A 15,939-nucleotide genomic window follows, 5' to 3' on the forward strand; every position below is an offset into this window, starting at 1 on the left:
TTCGGTATCATATATTTCAGTGACCAGAGCAATACACTAATATTTCAAGTGAAACTAAAATACCAGCAATAATGTCAAAATGAGAGACTTTGTCCCTTTAAAGGTGGTTGGAAAGGCTATTTTGGACTAAAACTTTATTCAGAGTAAAATTCAAATTTTAAACGTTAAAGTCAAGATGTTTGGTTAGGATAACTCCCATTCTTTACATGTTCTCCGAAGAATTTAAAAATTTTAATATTTGCAGCCATGGTGTTATATTAATTTAATGGCTTGTGCAATTCTGTACAGTTCATATAACAACATTCACGATTATGCAACATTTTGCATATTTTAAACTTTGAAAACAACTCTCTCCGCATTTTTTGCTTTCCTTTGCTTTGCATTTTCAGTATACAATGATTACAGAAATATATTTCACAAAGCACTGCCCACTATATGATTAATACTACTGCTACTTTGTCAGGTCACTTCATGGAGAATTATATTTCATGAAGGCTCAACCACATTCATAGTTTGTGAGATCTGTACACAAACGAGTGATTTATTCTAACAACAATTTCATGTTCAAAACTGATGCAATACGTCATTTGCATGTGATGGCGTAAATCGGTTGATAATTCAGGCCACTGTCACATAAACTCAAAGGACTGCTGAATGACACAATACTTAAACAAAAGTAAGGTGAACTTTACTCTGAATTTTGTATGCTAGTCTGCATTGCGATTGCCATTCTGTAATGTGTAGTTCTAAGTTGAGAGATGCTGTAGCTACAAAAATGTAGCGAGATGGCAAGGCACAAAAATACTAGAGCATGGTCAGGCTGATAGTTTAGTGCTTAGTTAGATATCTGTGATAGCTACCAGTAATTGAATCCAAATTGTTGAGCATTGCTCAGTTCTCGCGTACTATCACAATGTTTTCCAAGTTGTAAGTTGTAATAAAAAATTACAATGTATTGTTACATTAATTGTAAAATTGACAAAAAATAAATAAAATATTAATGCATTAAGTGTCTTTATAAAGATAATCATTTAAATTCATAAATCTTTCAAAATAGATGATAAATTAATATTTATACATATATTTGTACATCAAGCAGAAATATCAGCCTTGGGGAAAATTGCATATTATTGGTGGCCCACTTACCCCAAATAGTGGGGCAAGTGGGCCACTTCAACAAATATTTTTATGGCATATCATTTGCATAATAATATTTCTTTAATATCATTTATTATACCATTATATTTCATTGATCTCATTTTATATTATGACCATATTAACATGAGATTTAATGAAGTCGTTACAGTTATATAAAGCAAAATACCACTAAGAGGCCCACTTGCCCCATTTTCCCCTATATGAAATCTTTTTATTCGGTACTGGGGAATGTCAAAAATATGAAATAGACTTTTAACAGAAAATACATTGGGACTCTACAGCTGTAACAGTCATATTCTGAAGGGTCCAACAAAATCACAGTATTGCCAACTCGCATGCCTTTTTGTTAAAGCTGTCTTCTTATAAGTCATCTGCTGAGCTTGATTTTTGACATAACCTGGCTTATTAGGTATCAATAGAAAGGTAATTTACTAGTTTTTAAAATGATATATGGTAATATGGAATATCTTGTTTAGGTTTCATGAAATAGGACCAAAGCTTACCCATACCCCAAGGTTTACACAGAAAATGACAGCGAATCTGATATGTCAATTTTTGAACAAGACAGCTCTTGTACATGTTTATTAGGTAAAGCTTAGAGTACAATATAACTTAAGGTTAAAATTATTTGTACAACGCATAACATTAACAAAATACAATAAAATGATATGAAGTCAACGGAAAGTCTGTCGAACCGTGTCTTGATGACAAGGTAGTTTTAGCGCCAAAAATACATCACAAAACAAATACGTTATATTATCACCTTGCAGTCTCCATAGAAAGTTTCCATACATGCTCGCCTATACTACACTACACCAGTACACTGTGCCTGACCGCCTCTTAAATAACGCACATGCAATCACATTATAAAATATCCATTTAGTATTACACATACATATGTCATACACACATGCGCAATGAGATGTTTTCATTTTTACCCACTGACACTCCTTGAATTCATTATTGTTGGTACGAAAATATATTAAAAATGCACCAAATTTTATCTTATCATTTATCACCGTTTTTACGATAAACTTTCCCAAAGTGGCGGAAAATACAATTTTAAGGCTATTTAAACTTCTGTTTTATAAAGTTGCATTGTATAAGTGGAGAACAACTACTGTAAAATACCGATGAGTGTACGTTGACGAATCTCCATAAAGTTTCGGAATTCTATCGTTTGTATCAGGATATGAGATCACACACAGAAGCAAAGATGTCGTCTGCTGTGAGTGAAGGTGGATGCTCCTGTGTGATTATGTTAATTCGATGGGGGCACGGGGGTTGGAGGCAATAAAAGAGATGAATGAAGACCCCCTTTCGATACTGTAACGTTCTTATGAAATACACGTTGAGGGCGATATGCATCTTCCTACAGGTTGAGACCACCGACACTCACTCTTCAAAATTCCTTCCACTGACAAACACTGACTGATGCGCAGCGTTGATCTTTCCAGACAGCTCACAGACAAGCAATCCATCAACATCATGCAACTTTCCCAAAAATCCTACATAGTTGTCATTTCAGCCTCTCGTTTCTGTGCACCGGAAATCTTATTTCTTCCACGCCTTTTATTAATAAGTGGGAAAAGAAAGAACTTTCAGAAGTCACTCATAGCGAGTAATGCCGACCACAAAAGTAAGGTTGTCCTTTTCACTGCCCTACCAGATGAAAAATGTTCTTACATTACCAGTTTTTTTGCACGTAGTAATCCTATTCGCAGAGGTAATGTGCGTAAACAAAGCATGGGCGTTTGAAAAACAGTGCAGAGAAGTGGGGAAAGATAAAATGCAGTCATTTAATTACGTCACACAAGAATCAAAATATTAAAGACACAAACCCTAATACGCACCTTATTCTAAAAGTCTGATCGGGATAATGTGTGAAAACATGGTTCTGAAGAAGTGAGACGATGCGTTTGCTTTGGGTGTAAACGACAGATTGCTTTAAAACACGTATCAGTGATAGGTGTGCTGTAGCCTAACAGTAAATAGTACAACCCATAAGTCCTATGATTACATCCTTCACTTACCTAAACTGTACGATGAATATAATAATAACCCAAAACGCTGACACGCAGTCGAAGATAAGCCAGATCGTCAAATACTGATTAGGCGTCTGAAGAAAAACCGATCAATTATTAGATGCAACACTGCTATCTCAGATTGAGTATCTTTGTTCTACAACTTGCACGTCTTTTCCTCATATATAAATACACATAACACATACATACATACATACATACATACATACATACATACATACATACATACATACATACATACATACATACATACATACCTTTTTTAAACGATATGATTTTAGAGCAGTATTAGCTCTGTTTTACAGAGCAAAACTAATTGTAAATTCATCAACAATAAGCTGAGAGTGTAATATCGAGTCTGCACGTGTTATAATTTCAAATATAGTTGTTTGGAAAAAAGCGTCCAAAATAAATATATCCGTGTCATCAAGGTAATCTATTGACCATTTTCCAATGCAGCCAACTGGAAATGGAACTCATGAAATACGAGTATCTCATGGCATACATACCAACATCCAGAGCGGCTTCTTCAGTCGTTTGGCGCCGTGGCAGTCATTTGTCGTGATAGAGGGCGCTGATGCACACCAGTACAAAGACAGCATCCAATCCAAGTTCACAGACCAAGTGTTCGTCCAAATGTTTGCGTCAGTGTTGGACCTATTGATAAAATAATTCAAGTTAAAACATCCTAGATTAGATGTGTAAGGGTAGACACGAGGAGGGGACGTCGGAAATGCGCTCAAACGTCGTATGGGTCTTATACCATGCGACAATTGTCAATGTACATTTGGTAGTTGATGAAAGTTCAAAACATATTTGTCATGATGTACATCGTAACATTTAAATGATTCAGCTACATTGGCATGATGCATCTAGATTGAAAGACATTCCTTGTAAGCAAAAAAGTCGCACTAGCACAGTTCCAATACAATGGATATCGATTCCAACGCACACATACACACAAAGGAGAGTTTCATAGTACTTTATTTTTTTGAAGTCATATCCAACGTAATAATTTTCAACTTCCTCATGGGCCCTATGGTCGTTGCGAAGTATTGTTACCACAGCGTCTCCTTCGGGTTTAAATTCATAATACTGGAAGATAAAAGATAAAAACAGTGACCAAATATAGTTCCATGACACAGGTGAGGTATGTCTCACATCCCAAAGAAAATCTCAATCTTCAGAAATGATACGTCCCAATCGAAGTCAATCGTTATTGTTCAAACAGCTTTTTATATCGTCAGCGTTGTAAGATAAAAACACACATACACACACAACTTAAAATCTAATTAAATCAAGTATAGATTATATATATATATATATATATATATATATATATATATATATATATATATATATATATATATATATATATATACACACTAAGTGATTTGCATCTATACTAAGTGATTTGCATGTACCATTAATCAATTTTATTTTAAAATTAATGTTGAGTCATGCTGCATTTTGTTGTACTTCTTTCAAGATGTTTTCTTTTTGTTTGATATTAAAGTTCTGGTCAATAAAGTATGGGCGACTTTCAATAGACAAATAATATTTTAGGGTGAACCCAGAGAAGGGCCGCAAATGCACAACATCATCATAAAAAATCTTAGAATTATATTCCAACTCAGTATTAAAATGACACAAAGGTTATCTGATAAACCTATCTTTTCTGTCTTCACTTATCGACCAACTGCAATAGCGCTTGTAAGTTAGGCAGCAATCATGTGTGAAAGGTACAGTAGCCATAAGGGCACTGTTGAAATGGCAGATGAATTTGCCGAAAGTTTACACGCATTTTATTCCAAGTTTTGCACAAGATCTGATAGGCGCTGACACAGGTTCACTATTTGTGAAAAGTTGTCGTTTTGAAAAGAGGAGAGTAAAATGAGACGGTGTTCGTTCTTGTGAACGAAAGCGTTTGCTTTGGCAAAGGTTCTAAGCATTTATAGAAGTCTTTTCGATAAAAACCGAACAGACTGAACATAAATTTAAGAAGTTCTCACAAAGTCGTCGGCGGAAATCCCCGCATCTTCAACAGCATCCCGTATCGATTGAAACCACGTCTGGTCGTACGGGTGGCCCTCTGGTGGCGGCCTTGCGTCGAACATGAAACTTAAGTTGTATTTGTTTGTCAGCTCTAACACTTCGGCCAGGGTCGGAATAGTCTGGTTGCGATAGCTGCGTACCCTCTCTGCTGAAAGTGATGATGTGGTCCCGAACGGGTCGTCCTGAAGGCGATAATGATTTACATCTAAGTGGTGAAGAAAATCTCGGCAATGATCGTAATTTTGCACTACTGGTCTCCTTAAGCACTTCTTGCTCATTTACCTCTCGCGTTTAGGCTTTACTTACTTAGTCAGGTGTAAATATGTGGAAGTATACAAAGTGCCACGCTTTAGTAACGCTTAGGCTGTACAGTTTTCATCCGCTTTTCAGAGCCGATTTCAAAGATGGTCAGCTAATTGCAATTTTTAGGCCAAGATTGGAGGGTATTTTATATAACTGTTCAGCACTTACCTCCAGAAACCATGACCCAGCGTCGAGTTGTTTGAGTTCTGATATCATGAAGGAACTGCTTTTCTTTCCTTCTTGTTGGGGAAAGACCCCCGCGACGTTCGTCACCCGTGTCAAGATGTCATCGTGTACCATAAAGGGAACACCATCGTAGCTGTAAGACATTCATTTCAATGTTATAGATAATCACAAAGGCTTGGAAAGATTCAATTAGTCTTATAATTTGCAATTTCAAATTCAAAAAGTGATGTATGTATGTCTGTGTATTTATGTATGTATGTATGTATGTATGTATGTATGTATGTATGTATGTATGTATAGGTAGGTATACAATAGATGCTAGTCGATACGTGACCATTATGAAACTCAAAAGAAGGAATACTTGGTCTTGTTTCGTAACCAGTTCATGTCCTAACTCCCTGCACACTTCATCGAGTATCTTCCTTCGCTCCAGGAGCAGATATCGGGGATACACAGAGGAGCAGATATCGGGATCACAGAAATGCGTACGAAGAAAGAGTAGCAGGTAAACGCGTCAGATTTCATGTATAATGTCATTGCGCCTTACCTGATTTTGCAATCTGATTCAATAGCAAACACCTGACATTCTTCAATGGCGATGACAAACGACGCGATGGTATTCTCCGGGGCAACCTTTTGAAATAAAACCACAAAAAACATAATAAGTTTATATTTTTTATTCTCGTCATCGCTCGCGTCACTTTGAACAATGCCCGTGTGTTTTTCCTCTTTGAGATTCGTGCGTTCTGCAAAATCCAAAAAAAAACGTAGTTTGTCCGTACAATTGGCTAGCATTCAAGCAAGACATTTCACAATATCGTATTAGTGAAGCAAACATGGGTAGAGATGACTTCATTCCATGCAAATGAAACGCAACACAAGATAAAATAATATCACTCTGAACTAAAAGAGTGTAAAATCAGAACAGTGATGTATCACCGCAGTGGTTATAGGTAAGAGGTTAACCGCATATCACATCATTATTTCCAAATATCAAGGACCAAAGGCAAATTTCGTATTGGCTTTTACTTTGTTGGCGTTTATGACATCCATCGCTAGCTTTCTCTTGTCCATATCTGAAATCAAACTATTTAAAATTAGAGCTTGCACTTGTAGTAATTAGTCGAGTAAAGTTGTTTTCGGAAACTGATTCTAATGATTAAATCTTTTAGCTCTCGCAAGAACCTTGGCAACTATCGAATCGATGTCTTTGTCTTGAAACATTTCATTCTTGTTAAATGTTTGTTGAAGCAAAGTTTACTCTCGACTGCGCAATTGCGCAAACTGTGCATTTCGAGATATTGTCTGCCCCGAAAAAAAGTTACTGACTGCGCGGAAATCGCGCACAAAACAGCAAGCACAGACGTCCCATATATGAGTGTCCCACCAACACACAGTGTAGCGACCTGTAACTTTGCTGTTATTTCTAGTCATAATACTCCCTCGGAAAAGACAAAATATAGCCTGCCATTCAGATTTGGTGACGTGCATGACACGTCGTGGAGTGTTACGAAAAGTCAAATTTATCATATGCTTTACTTGGGCGATCACAGATGACAAAGTACCACCTTTATACTACATTTGCCGTTTTAAACATGGTAAAAACGTGGTACTTTTTCTACTTTGCCTGGGTGGGTAAAGTATACGACAAACTTGACTTTTCGGCGCGTACGTACGTTTGCATCGTAAATAACAGCCAACGACCTAGTTGCGGTTCAGTCTCCATGGATACTATAGTGCAACTTGATGTTCATCTTTTGATAGCGATAAACTTTGAAAGCACTATATCGATGATGAAATTATGGAAAATTCCAACTTTAGCATTTTGTAGGCACGCTGCAGTGACGATCAATCTTGATCGCAATGAAACACAATCGTTTGATCGGCGCCCGGGAGGGATATTTCTGACATTTGAATTTCATAGGGGGGTGTGCCGCCGAATTCGAAAACATTATCCCATGTACATTCCAAAAATATGACCCATTGCTAGGGATTTGATTGACATAATTTGGGGAATTTTCAAATTTATTCTGTTGTATGTGAAAGTTTTCCTGAAGCATGGGACATTTGCTTTGTTATCGAACCATGCTTGGTTTTTTCGGATGAAAAATCGACCCATGTTTAGGGATTTTTTTTCGTGAAAAAATGACTTAGGCAGCGCATATTATCATGATCTAATCCTCAAATTTGGGCCAAATCGTGTCCACGGTAGCAAATAATAGGTCAAATTCTGAGTCGGGGAATATCTGTGGGTGACAAATCGACAGAAGATGGAGAGCATCCGAGTTTATCACAAGCTGACAAACATCATGATGTCGATGTGATTACGGGTACTACATGCGACATAGACAAAGCAATTGAACTGGGCTACGACCGTATGATATCGGGAAGCGCTTCCTAGGAGGGAAAACCAATATCAACAGTGACTACCCCCTAAAATGTCAAGTCTGCCCCCTAATTTTGATGAATGGGGCAGATCGTGCCCCTTTAAATGAACATGCAGAGAAAACACTGTTTATTTCGTGTCACTCAATGCTAGTATTGAGCTGAACGCGGAACCTGTTCGAAGGTGTGAATGACTTCGACTGCTTGTTACGGTCCAATCACATCGATGAAAGCACGCCGATTACTCCAAATACAAAAGTGAAAGGATTTGAGTCACAAATGATTTCAAGGACACACCTATTTCAGAAATCGTCTGCGTTTCTTTTAATGCAGAAATTACTTACCCTTTCGGCTCCACGATGACCAAGTAACAGAGGTTTCCTGGGAGTTGCGTCATGATCAAGAACGCACGGAGAGCTTATAGCAAGAGGGCTAAGATATAGCAACATCAGTAGACCAAAATAGAGTGTAGTGGCGATAATACACGAAACTGTTCTGTCTGAAAAGATCAGAAGACATAGTAATTTCGATATTTATCATCATTAATGCCTACCGCCTGCAACGCGATCGTATGCAGTTATTTCAATTACACGCAATTTGCGAAATCCACGCGAGTGAAATATTTAAAATAATAATTGTGTGATGACGTAGATAAGAAAATGTGCGGGTCTGAATGCGTCGAATACCGCTAATCTCGAAGCTTAGATTTTCTATCTCGTAATTCTCAAAGGGCGAGGTAATATCGTTTTTATTACGCTGGTGGAGCATGAACTTCCGACATGGGTTCTGGCAGTCCGTCAAGTTATGTGTACATCAAATACAAGGTGTACACATTGCAGAAGAAATAATGTGACCTGCTAATAACTAAGGTGTGCCCTCCCAAGAAACTTTGAACATTTCGGAATACGATGCTTCAGCTAAATCACAGACTCTAGAGCGAGACTCTCTAGGGTATATGGCCAAACTTAACACAGTTTGTTTCCAATGGTGAGCGGTGAGAAAAATATGCTTCATGGAAATTCTACTGATTGCCCGTGTCCCGAAATTGTTACAAAAAGTCATTAACACCAAGTGTGGAAAAATCATTACCTTTATACCACAAAAGCGCAAAACATCCAGCCATCAACCAAGTTAAAAATGTGATCACTATAACTGCACAGATTTGAAAGAACGGCGCTAAAAACTGAAATAAAATGGAACAGTAAGGAGAGATGATGTTTAATTGCGGTATGTTGAAAAATAAATAATAAAGATCACATTATTTTTGAAGAAATAAAAATACAAAAAGGGAAGTTGAGTGTGTGTACATCTTCCTTGAATGATGGAGGCAAAGCAGTAACAGTATTATATATTTTGAGGAAACGGTGCACAGGCAACATACTTCTTGGAAAAGTTGGCTCTGTTTTTCAATAATAAGCTTACATAGACGTTCATATTTTGACCATAGGCTTAAAGTGTTGTAAATACTGAAATAATGCACAAGGAATGCTCATTGAGAATTTGATTTATGAATTTACCTTCATTGAAAGACCAAGCAACGTCCAAGTTTCCGAATAAAAAAACTCAATAAGGCCCATGAGTAGCAACCCGTATAGAAATAAAATGAATATTAGCACCTGAAAATAAATCGACATAGACAATTGTAAGACTCAGATATTACAATGACCATACTTATTTATAGGAAACAATGCATGCAAAATGTGTGTGTCGTTCGAGAAACGCGTCGGGGCTTTACAAGGATAGGTTGGGCGATCTCGCTTTAATCAAAGACAATTTAACAGTTGAAATTCTTTCAACAGTGTTGATACCTGCCTGTTTAATATAATAAAACTGACATGCCAATTTCCGTGAAAACTTAAACACAAGCAACTTTTATGATGTTGACTAATATATGACTATAACGTCTTCATACCGTTTAGCGTAAACTATGTGTTCATTTGCAATTGTGGATTCTTACGTGAGATGAATGGAAGTTCAGCATTCCAAACTTCTAACGATAACAATAATGAATGCATAATGAAGTATTCATGGCACTGTTCTCAATAAAAGAGCACGTATATTATATAATCCTGTTTTTGAAAATGGCGTTATTCATCTACTAAATAATGACATGATTGAATGATAAACCCACATTGTTGCATGTGATAGGTGCTGATGGGGTATGCAATGCTTGCAGGCATGATCTCGATGGCACAAATTTAAAGCAGGAGTAAGACACATTCAACACACAACTTCCATATGTAGCGATCGATGGTTAAGCAACTGAACATTCACAGCTATTTTTTCTGATGGCTATGTCTACAGATGTCGATAACTACCTGTTCATTCCTAAACTTGGTCGACCAGGATCTGCTGCGTTTTGGATAATGCTGTGATAGAAGAGGAAGCGAAACCCGCGGTTGTTTGTATTGTAACCACCTGGGATTAAATGACTTTAACAATTTATAGGTTTTGAACACTACAACACCTCTATAATGTACGTCTTGCAGCACTTATTACAAACTTAAGCGAGTAACGAAAAATAGTCAAAATAAACGTACACACTCTGAGTTGTCACACGTTGTTTTTGGCCGATCCCTAACCGATGCCATCTTTGGATGACTCAAACCATTTTGACTATGAATTTCAAAATTTCTTGACATGTATACAGTGCCACGTGGCAAAGATGTTAAAATACCATCATATTAATAATATTTTACTTCATGGTCAAGTAAGTAGATGTAAGTAAGTAGACGCCAAACTATGACAAATCTCTGTCTTCAATAAATAGGCATCAATAAAGTCTTAGTGACAACATTAATCTCAAAATCTACTGTTGGAAAACCATTCTGCGATTTAAAAACAAATAAGCCATAACGCACACACACTATACAGAATTATTTTAATGAAAAAACCTCTAAATTTGTTTACAGACGATGTTGCTACGCTGATGGTGCTAGCCCGTCAAAATCACGATAGTACATTAAGCATTCATTTGTTATCGTTGCGGAGGGGGTGGGTTGTCATCGTGTCATTTTAGGTTGGGGTTTACGTCTCATGGGCGAATACAAATTCGGCGAAATATGCTCAATCTGACAAGAAGTTTATGTTTGCAAGACGAAATGTTTCAGAGTAAGAGATTTGAAAAGGCGTATACTGGACAGACATGGTTCTCGTAGTTATGCTACCGTAGAGATGTGCACTGCCGTCGAAATATGACCAGCATAAGCCAAGTGTGGCAGCCAGCTTCCTTCATCTAATGCAGCATGGAACATACTTGAAGGTCACAAGTCAAGTATGTTAAGAGTATGTGCCTGATCTTATTCAGGCTAGTAAAGTTCACTTTGCGATTGCAACTGTACAATAAAGGCTTATCGGCACATTCTACAGCGCACATTGTTGTGAAATGGCGATCATCAATGAAGCATATTGTTTGAAACCTGTTCTAACATACCTTATTTGCCCAGTGTATATACAACTGCTGTTTAAAAATGAAATGAATGACGGCCAAAGTCTGTAAATAAATTGGAAACATGTTTACCATGACTTATAGCGGCAGTTACAAAACTTGAGGCTAATGTGAGAGAGGGAGAGAGAGAGAGAGAGAGAGAGAGAGAGAGAGAGAGAGAGAGAGAGAGAGAGAGAGAGAGAGAGAATATTGTCCAACTCAAGACGATTAATGTCGACCAAAATGTCTACAAATCAGTAACCATTTCCAAATAATTTTTTAAAGTCGAATATTTTGTTACGGAAAGTATATTGGGATGGGAGCAAACGCATAGTTTTGTTACCGACATGTGCATTCAGTGTTTGCAGAGTGAAATAGAAGGATATCGTCACTGATTAAACAAGCAGAAAAACCTCAACGAGGGCCCTTTGTGAACGATTATTAAAAATGACAGTATCGAATTCTGTAAAATCAGAAACCGTCCTTCCGAGGAACAATTGTGGTTCCAGTTTTCTTGCCAAATCTAGAATCCAAAGCAAATGCTTGCACTAAACTCAATAAGTCTGTGTCGGCTTTCAACTTTAGGATGGCTTTGGCTGTTCATATAAGAGAAATTTGCTGGAGGAAAATATCTTGTTAGTGTTGGTGTTCGTTCCATGAGCTTAAGCTTAGGCTATAGACTGTGTTTATCAAGCTGAATTGCATTGAAGTTGCTTACCAAGGCGATCGACGTCAAGACAAAAAATATGATAGAGAGTACCAGTATTATACTGTACATGTCCTCTTCCCTTCCCGTTTTATCCCAATAACCCCTGGGAAAAATGAAGGAATTAGACATCCTAGTAAGTCATTCGAACTCCTGAAAATCGTATATGACAATATCCGCCACATGCTACTATAGGTGAATACTATAATTAAGACTAACTAGTTCAATTTCCCCGGGGAGGAGACATGAGAAAGAAGAGGTAATAACTGTTATTGAAGAAAAACTAAAATAGAAAATACTTTCATCTCACAAGTGCACATGGCTAAAAGTTCTGAAAGGATAAATGACATGTGATGAAATCAATGTGAAAAATAAAATCCTTAGATCATTTTTGGAAATGTACATTGGTAATAATAAAACTACTCTAAACGAAAATTATATTTTATATATATATATATATATATATATATATATATATATATATATATATATATATATATATATATATATATATATATATATATACATCGTGAAACCCCATGAGCTTTATCTTTTATCCAATGCAACTTCATATGTAAAAATGCTTGCCGATGCCTGTGTTTAACTGCAGACTGTTTCCAAATATTGACGACGATCGCACAATTAATTAGCTTTTTAACTGAATGAGTTACTATAGTGTGACTGCCGCCAATGTACGCGTAAGCGAGCCTTATTCTATTAAATCCATCACCGGGTATTGAAATAATGACACTTCAAAGACAACTTATGACTAATAACGGGAATCCAAAAGGTCTACCCGAAGATTTGATGGTATTTTATGGTGAGTGAAATGCAGTAAAAGATACACTAATGGGGCGTTGATTGATTTGAAGAAATATAAAACAATCTAACTTTCTTACCAATTGAATCTCGCTTCGTCATTTTTGGTTATAATCCAAGAGTACATCACAATCAGATTGAGAATGAAAGCCACGACCAGTAACGCGAAGAAACACCAATCGATCTAGAAGATACAAGTCATCAAATGAGCATTACAGATTCGTTTTTTAAGTAAAACTGAGTGGGTTACCTGATTGTTTCAAAAATCTGAATCTCGTCTCACGGATACCTACATTATCCCATCTGTACTTTGTTTTTGGTTTTCTGTCGTCTGATATTTTAGCCCGTCTGTAAGTCTGGCCTTGCCAATCTCTATGTATCCATGTGGTTACGTCAATTGGTTAAACATTACATGTGTAACTGTATGTATATGCATGCATTATGCCAAAGACAGACTATGATGCCAATCTTACTAAAATCATATGTAGAGATGGCAATGTTTCCACCTTTGCTTGTTCTTTGCTGTTAGTCGCCGATCAGCTGACGAGAATAGCAAAGAACGACACAAGGGTGAAACCATCGGCATCAGATTTGCACGATCGATGCTAAAATAAACTCTCTGCAAAATGTAACGTTTCATCCACTGCTACCTAGGCAACCTACCAGTTTGGTTTTACCGGTCGATCTGGAAGACGCTTTCCATCGACATCCTAGCAGACCAACGGTAATTGATTTACACGGATTACAACACCCCATTCTGGCTTTAACTTGTGGGGCTTCGGTGGTAGAACATCCGCTAGTAAATAAGGCGACATTTGAAATGGATATTATAGTGATGTTACAATAAATGCGTCGCTCTCTAATTATGCAATGGGACAGTGAACAGTATAGGCCAAAAGTTCATTTTCCCGCAAAGTTCCGTCTATGCCCACGTCAATTGATATAGCATCGCCGGTCAAGGTCATGTCAATATAACAATGTAATTCATAATATGGTTATATAACAGCGCTTGTAACCCTTTGGAAATACACCCACACAATTTGCATATAGGCCTACATCACGCTAGACTTTTGGTGACATTGCAAACGCAAGATCGAATCATAGACAGTGGAGGGCCCCCTCCACTGTCTGTGATCGAATTTACGTTATTAGAAACGATTAATTGTTAAAGTAATGTACTAACAGTAACACTGCATCATTCATAAGATAATCTATTATGTTATATGTGCGATATTAGAAGTCACTGGTATCACGTGAAATCTGAGGTCGAGATGCGTGGAAACTGCTGAAACTGGGTGAAGCTTTTCGGTCATTGACTATAAACGTTGCAAGGTGACGCATGTTGTTCAAGCATTATAATGTGAACCTTTATGGTGACCTTAATAAGCAAAGAAGCCATTGTAGTTTTCGGTGTGTTTGGAAGTTACGAAGTATCCGTCGACGTGTGCGACAAGGCATCCGATGACTGCTGCATGCTATTCGTTTAAACCTGATTCGATGTACTGTCTATCTACACGTCTGATAAATTTAGCCAAAGCAGTACATGTACCGCGCCAGTGTTTCATGGCGAACAAACATGGTGGAAGCATTCGAACTGAAAGCAATATGCGGGGTCACCAGCGACAGACACGATCCCGAATGTGAGATGAAAACTCAGCGACACGTTGAAAATTCACGCTCGAGTTTGAAAAGCTTATACACAAACCTGTTGTCCGTGATATTGACCACAGAAGTAGGGAGTGTTTACATACAGCGTTCAGACTGCATATATGTGGAGATCTTACGATGGCCCGTCGTGTACACTATCCGCCATGAGACAGTAAATATACACACTATACGCTGTCAGTGACCTTTCATTTTTTACGACACGCTTTGTGAGGTCACCCCTATTTTGAATGACAATTGCATCTTTCATCGATACCATGGAGGTAGTAGGAGAGGAGCCCCAACGCCTATTAAAAGGATTAGCGCCTTTTGTTTTAAGCTGTGATAATCCTCCTACTACCGCCATGATCGATACCCACATCATGGAACGCTGCGCCGTTATTGCCTTCTGGGGATGTATTTGCTGTATGTGATGGGAATATGACTTCTTTAAAATTATAAGGCAACGCCTATTATTCTTACGTTACATAGCCTAAATATATATTTAGGAGTCGCATTTATTTTATAAGTTCATGTCAACATACAATTAGGCCATAGTAATTAAATTCTTTGTTTTGCGTCCCAACCCGCTTAGGTTTTTAAGATTTTCATGAAAATTACACACAGTGTATTTCAATAGGAAATTTAGGACATAACCGCTTAGCTTTAATGAACTAAAATTTTTGTTACAATTTTTTATTTGCTGCAATCAATACATTGTGTTAATTTTCTTGTGTGTGTTTTTTAGCCGCTTAGACGCGTACCTTTTCCCATTTAGAGTTAACGCAAAACAAAGAATTTACTTATATTATACTGTAATTTAAATAATATGACTGGGAAACTTCTTGATATATTTATATAAGCTTAGTGTCAATATGATTAGGTTATGTGTTTATATAAGAAACACCTTTACATAATTAGGTAGCGATAATATATGATTTAAAGGGGGAATTTTAAATCCCACGGACGGAAGTGGGCGGCTGCTCCGCCTTTCATTTTAATAGAGCTATAGGCCTAGTGTATGAATGCTGTTGTTATCAACTGTGTAAATACAATAACGTTGTTGACTGATAATCCCGATGTCCGTAGCATATTCATTTCCTAACGGTCTCACCGTAGGGATGGAGATGGAGAGGGAGGAGATGGAGACGAAAGCTTGATCTGCACTGTAGTCCATAGCGATTCGGGCCCATGCCACGCAATCCTGTTCG

General features: G+C 37.3%; 1 protein-coding gene across 4 annotated transcripts; it reads right to left on the reverse strand.

Moving 5' to 3' along the window:
- Positions 1 to 1,706: 1,706 nt before the first annotated feature.
- LOC139118469 (glycerophosphodiester phosphodiesterase domain-containing protein 5-like) lies at positions 1,707 to 15,007 on the reverse strand. Of its 4 annotated transcripts, XM_070681761.1 has the most exons (16): positions 14,790 to 14,927; positions 13,748 to 13,880; positions 13,165 to 13,268; positions 12,278 to 12,371; positions 11,566 to 11,625; positions 10,451 to 10,501; positions 9,650 to 9,748; positions 9,222 to 9,315; positions 8,477 to 8,631; positions 6,295 to 6,380; positions 5,730 to 5,880; positions 5,216 to 5,440; positions 4,186 to 4,298; positions 3,713 to 3,860; positions 3,192 to 3,277; positions 1,707 to 2,727 (listed from the first exon to the last, which is right to left on the reverse strand). In XM_070681761.1, the coding sequence occupies exons 2-16, from the start codon at positions 13,838 to 13,840 to the stop codon at positions 2,667 to 2,669; spliced, it is 1,620 nt and encodes a 539-aa protein (XP_070537862.1). In that variant the 5' UTR covers positions 13,841 to 13,880; positions 14,790 to 14,927; the 3' UTR covers positions 1,707 to 2,666. The 4 variants fall into 4 exon arrangements, with proteins under 4 accessions (XP_070537862.1, XP_070537863.1, XP_070537864.1 ...); XM_070681762.1 differs by lacking the exon at positions 10,451 to 10,501 and having other exon boundaries at positions 14,790 to 15,007; XM_070681763.1 differs by lacking the exons at positions 13,165 to 13,268; positions 14,790 to 14,927.
- Positions 15,008 to 15,939: the final 932 nt, after the last annotated feature.

This window comes from Ptychodera flava, chromosome 19, assembly GCF_041260155.1.
Source record: "Ptychodera flava strain L36383 chromosome 19, AS_Pfla_20210202, whole genome shotgun sequence".
Taxonomy (NCBI): domain Eukaryota; kingdom Metazoa; phylum Hemichordata; class Enteropneusta; family Ptychoderidae; genus Ptychodera; species Ptychodera flava.

Coding starts and splice junctions, on each gene's coding strand:
- LOC139118469 (XM_070681761.1), bottom strand. CDS start 13,840: ATGGGGTGTTGTAATCCGTGTAAATCAATTACCGTTGGTCTGCTAGGA. Junction 5,441..5,729: donor CTGGGTCATGGTTTCTGGAG/GTAAGTGCTGAA, acceptor TATCGCCTTCAG/GACGACCCGTTCGGGACCAC. Junction 4,299..5,215: donor GGATTTCCGCCGACGACTTT/GTGAGAACTTCT, acceptor TTTATCTTCCAG/TATTATGAATTTAAACCCGA.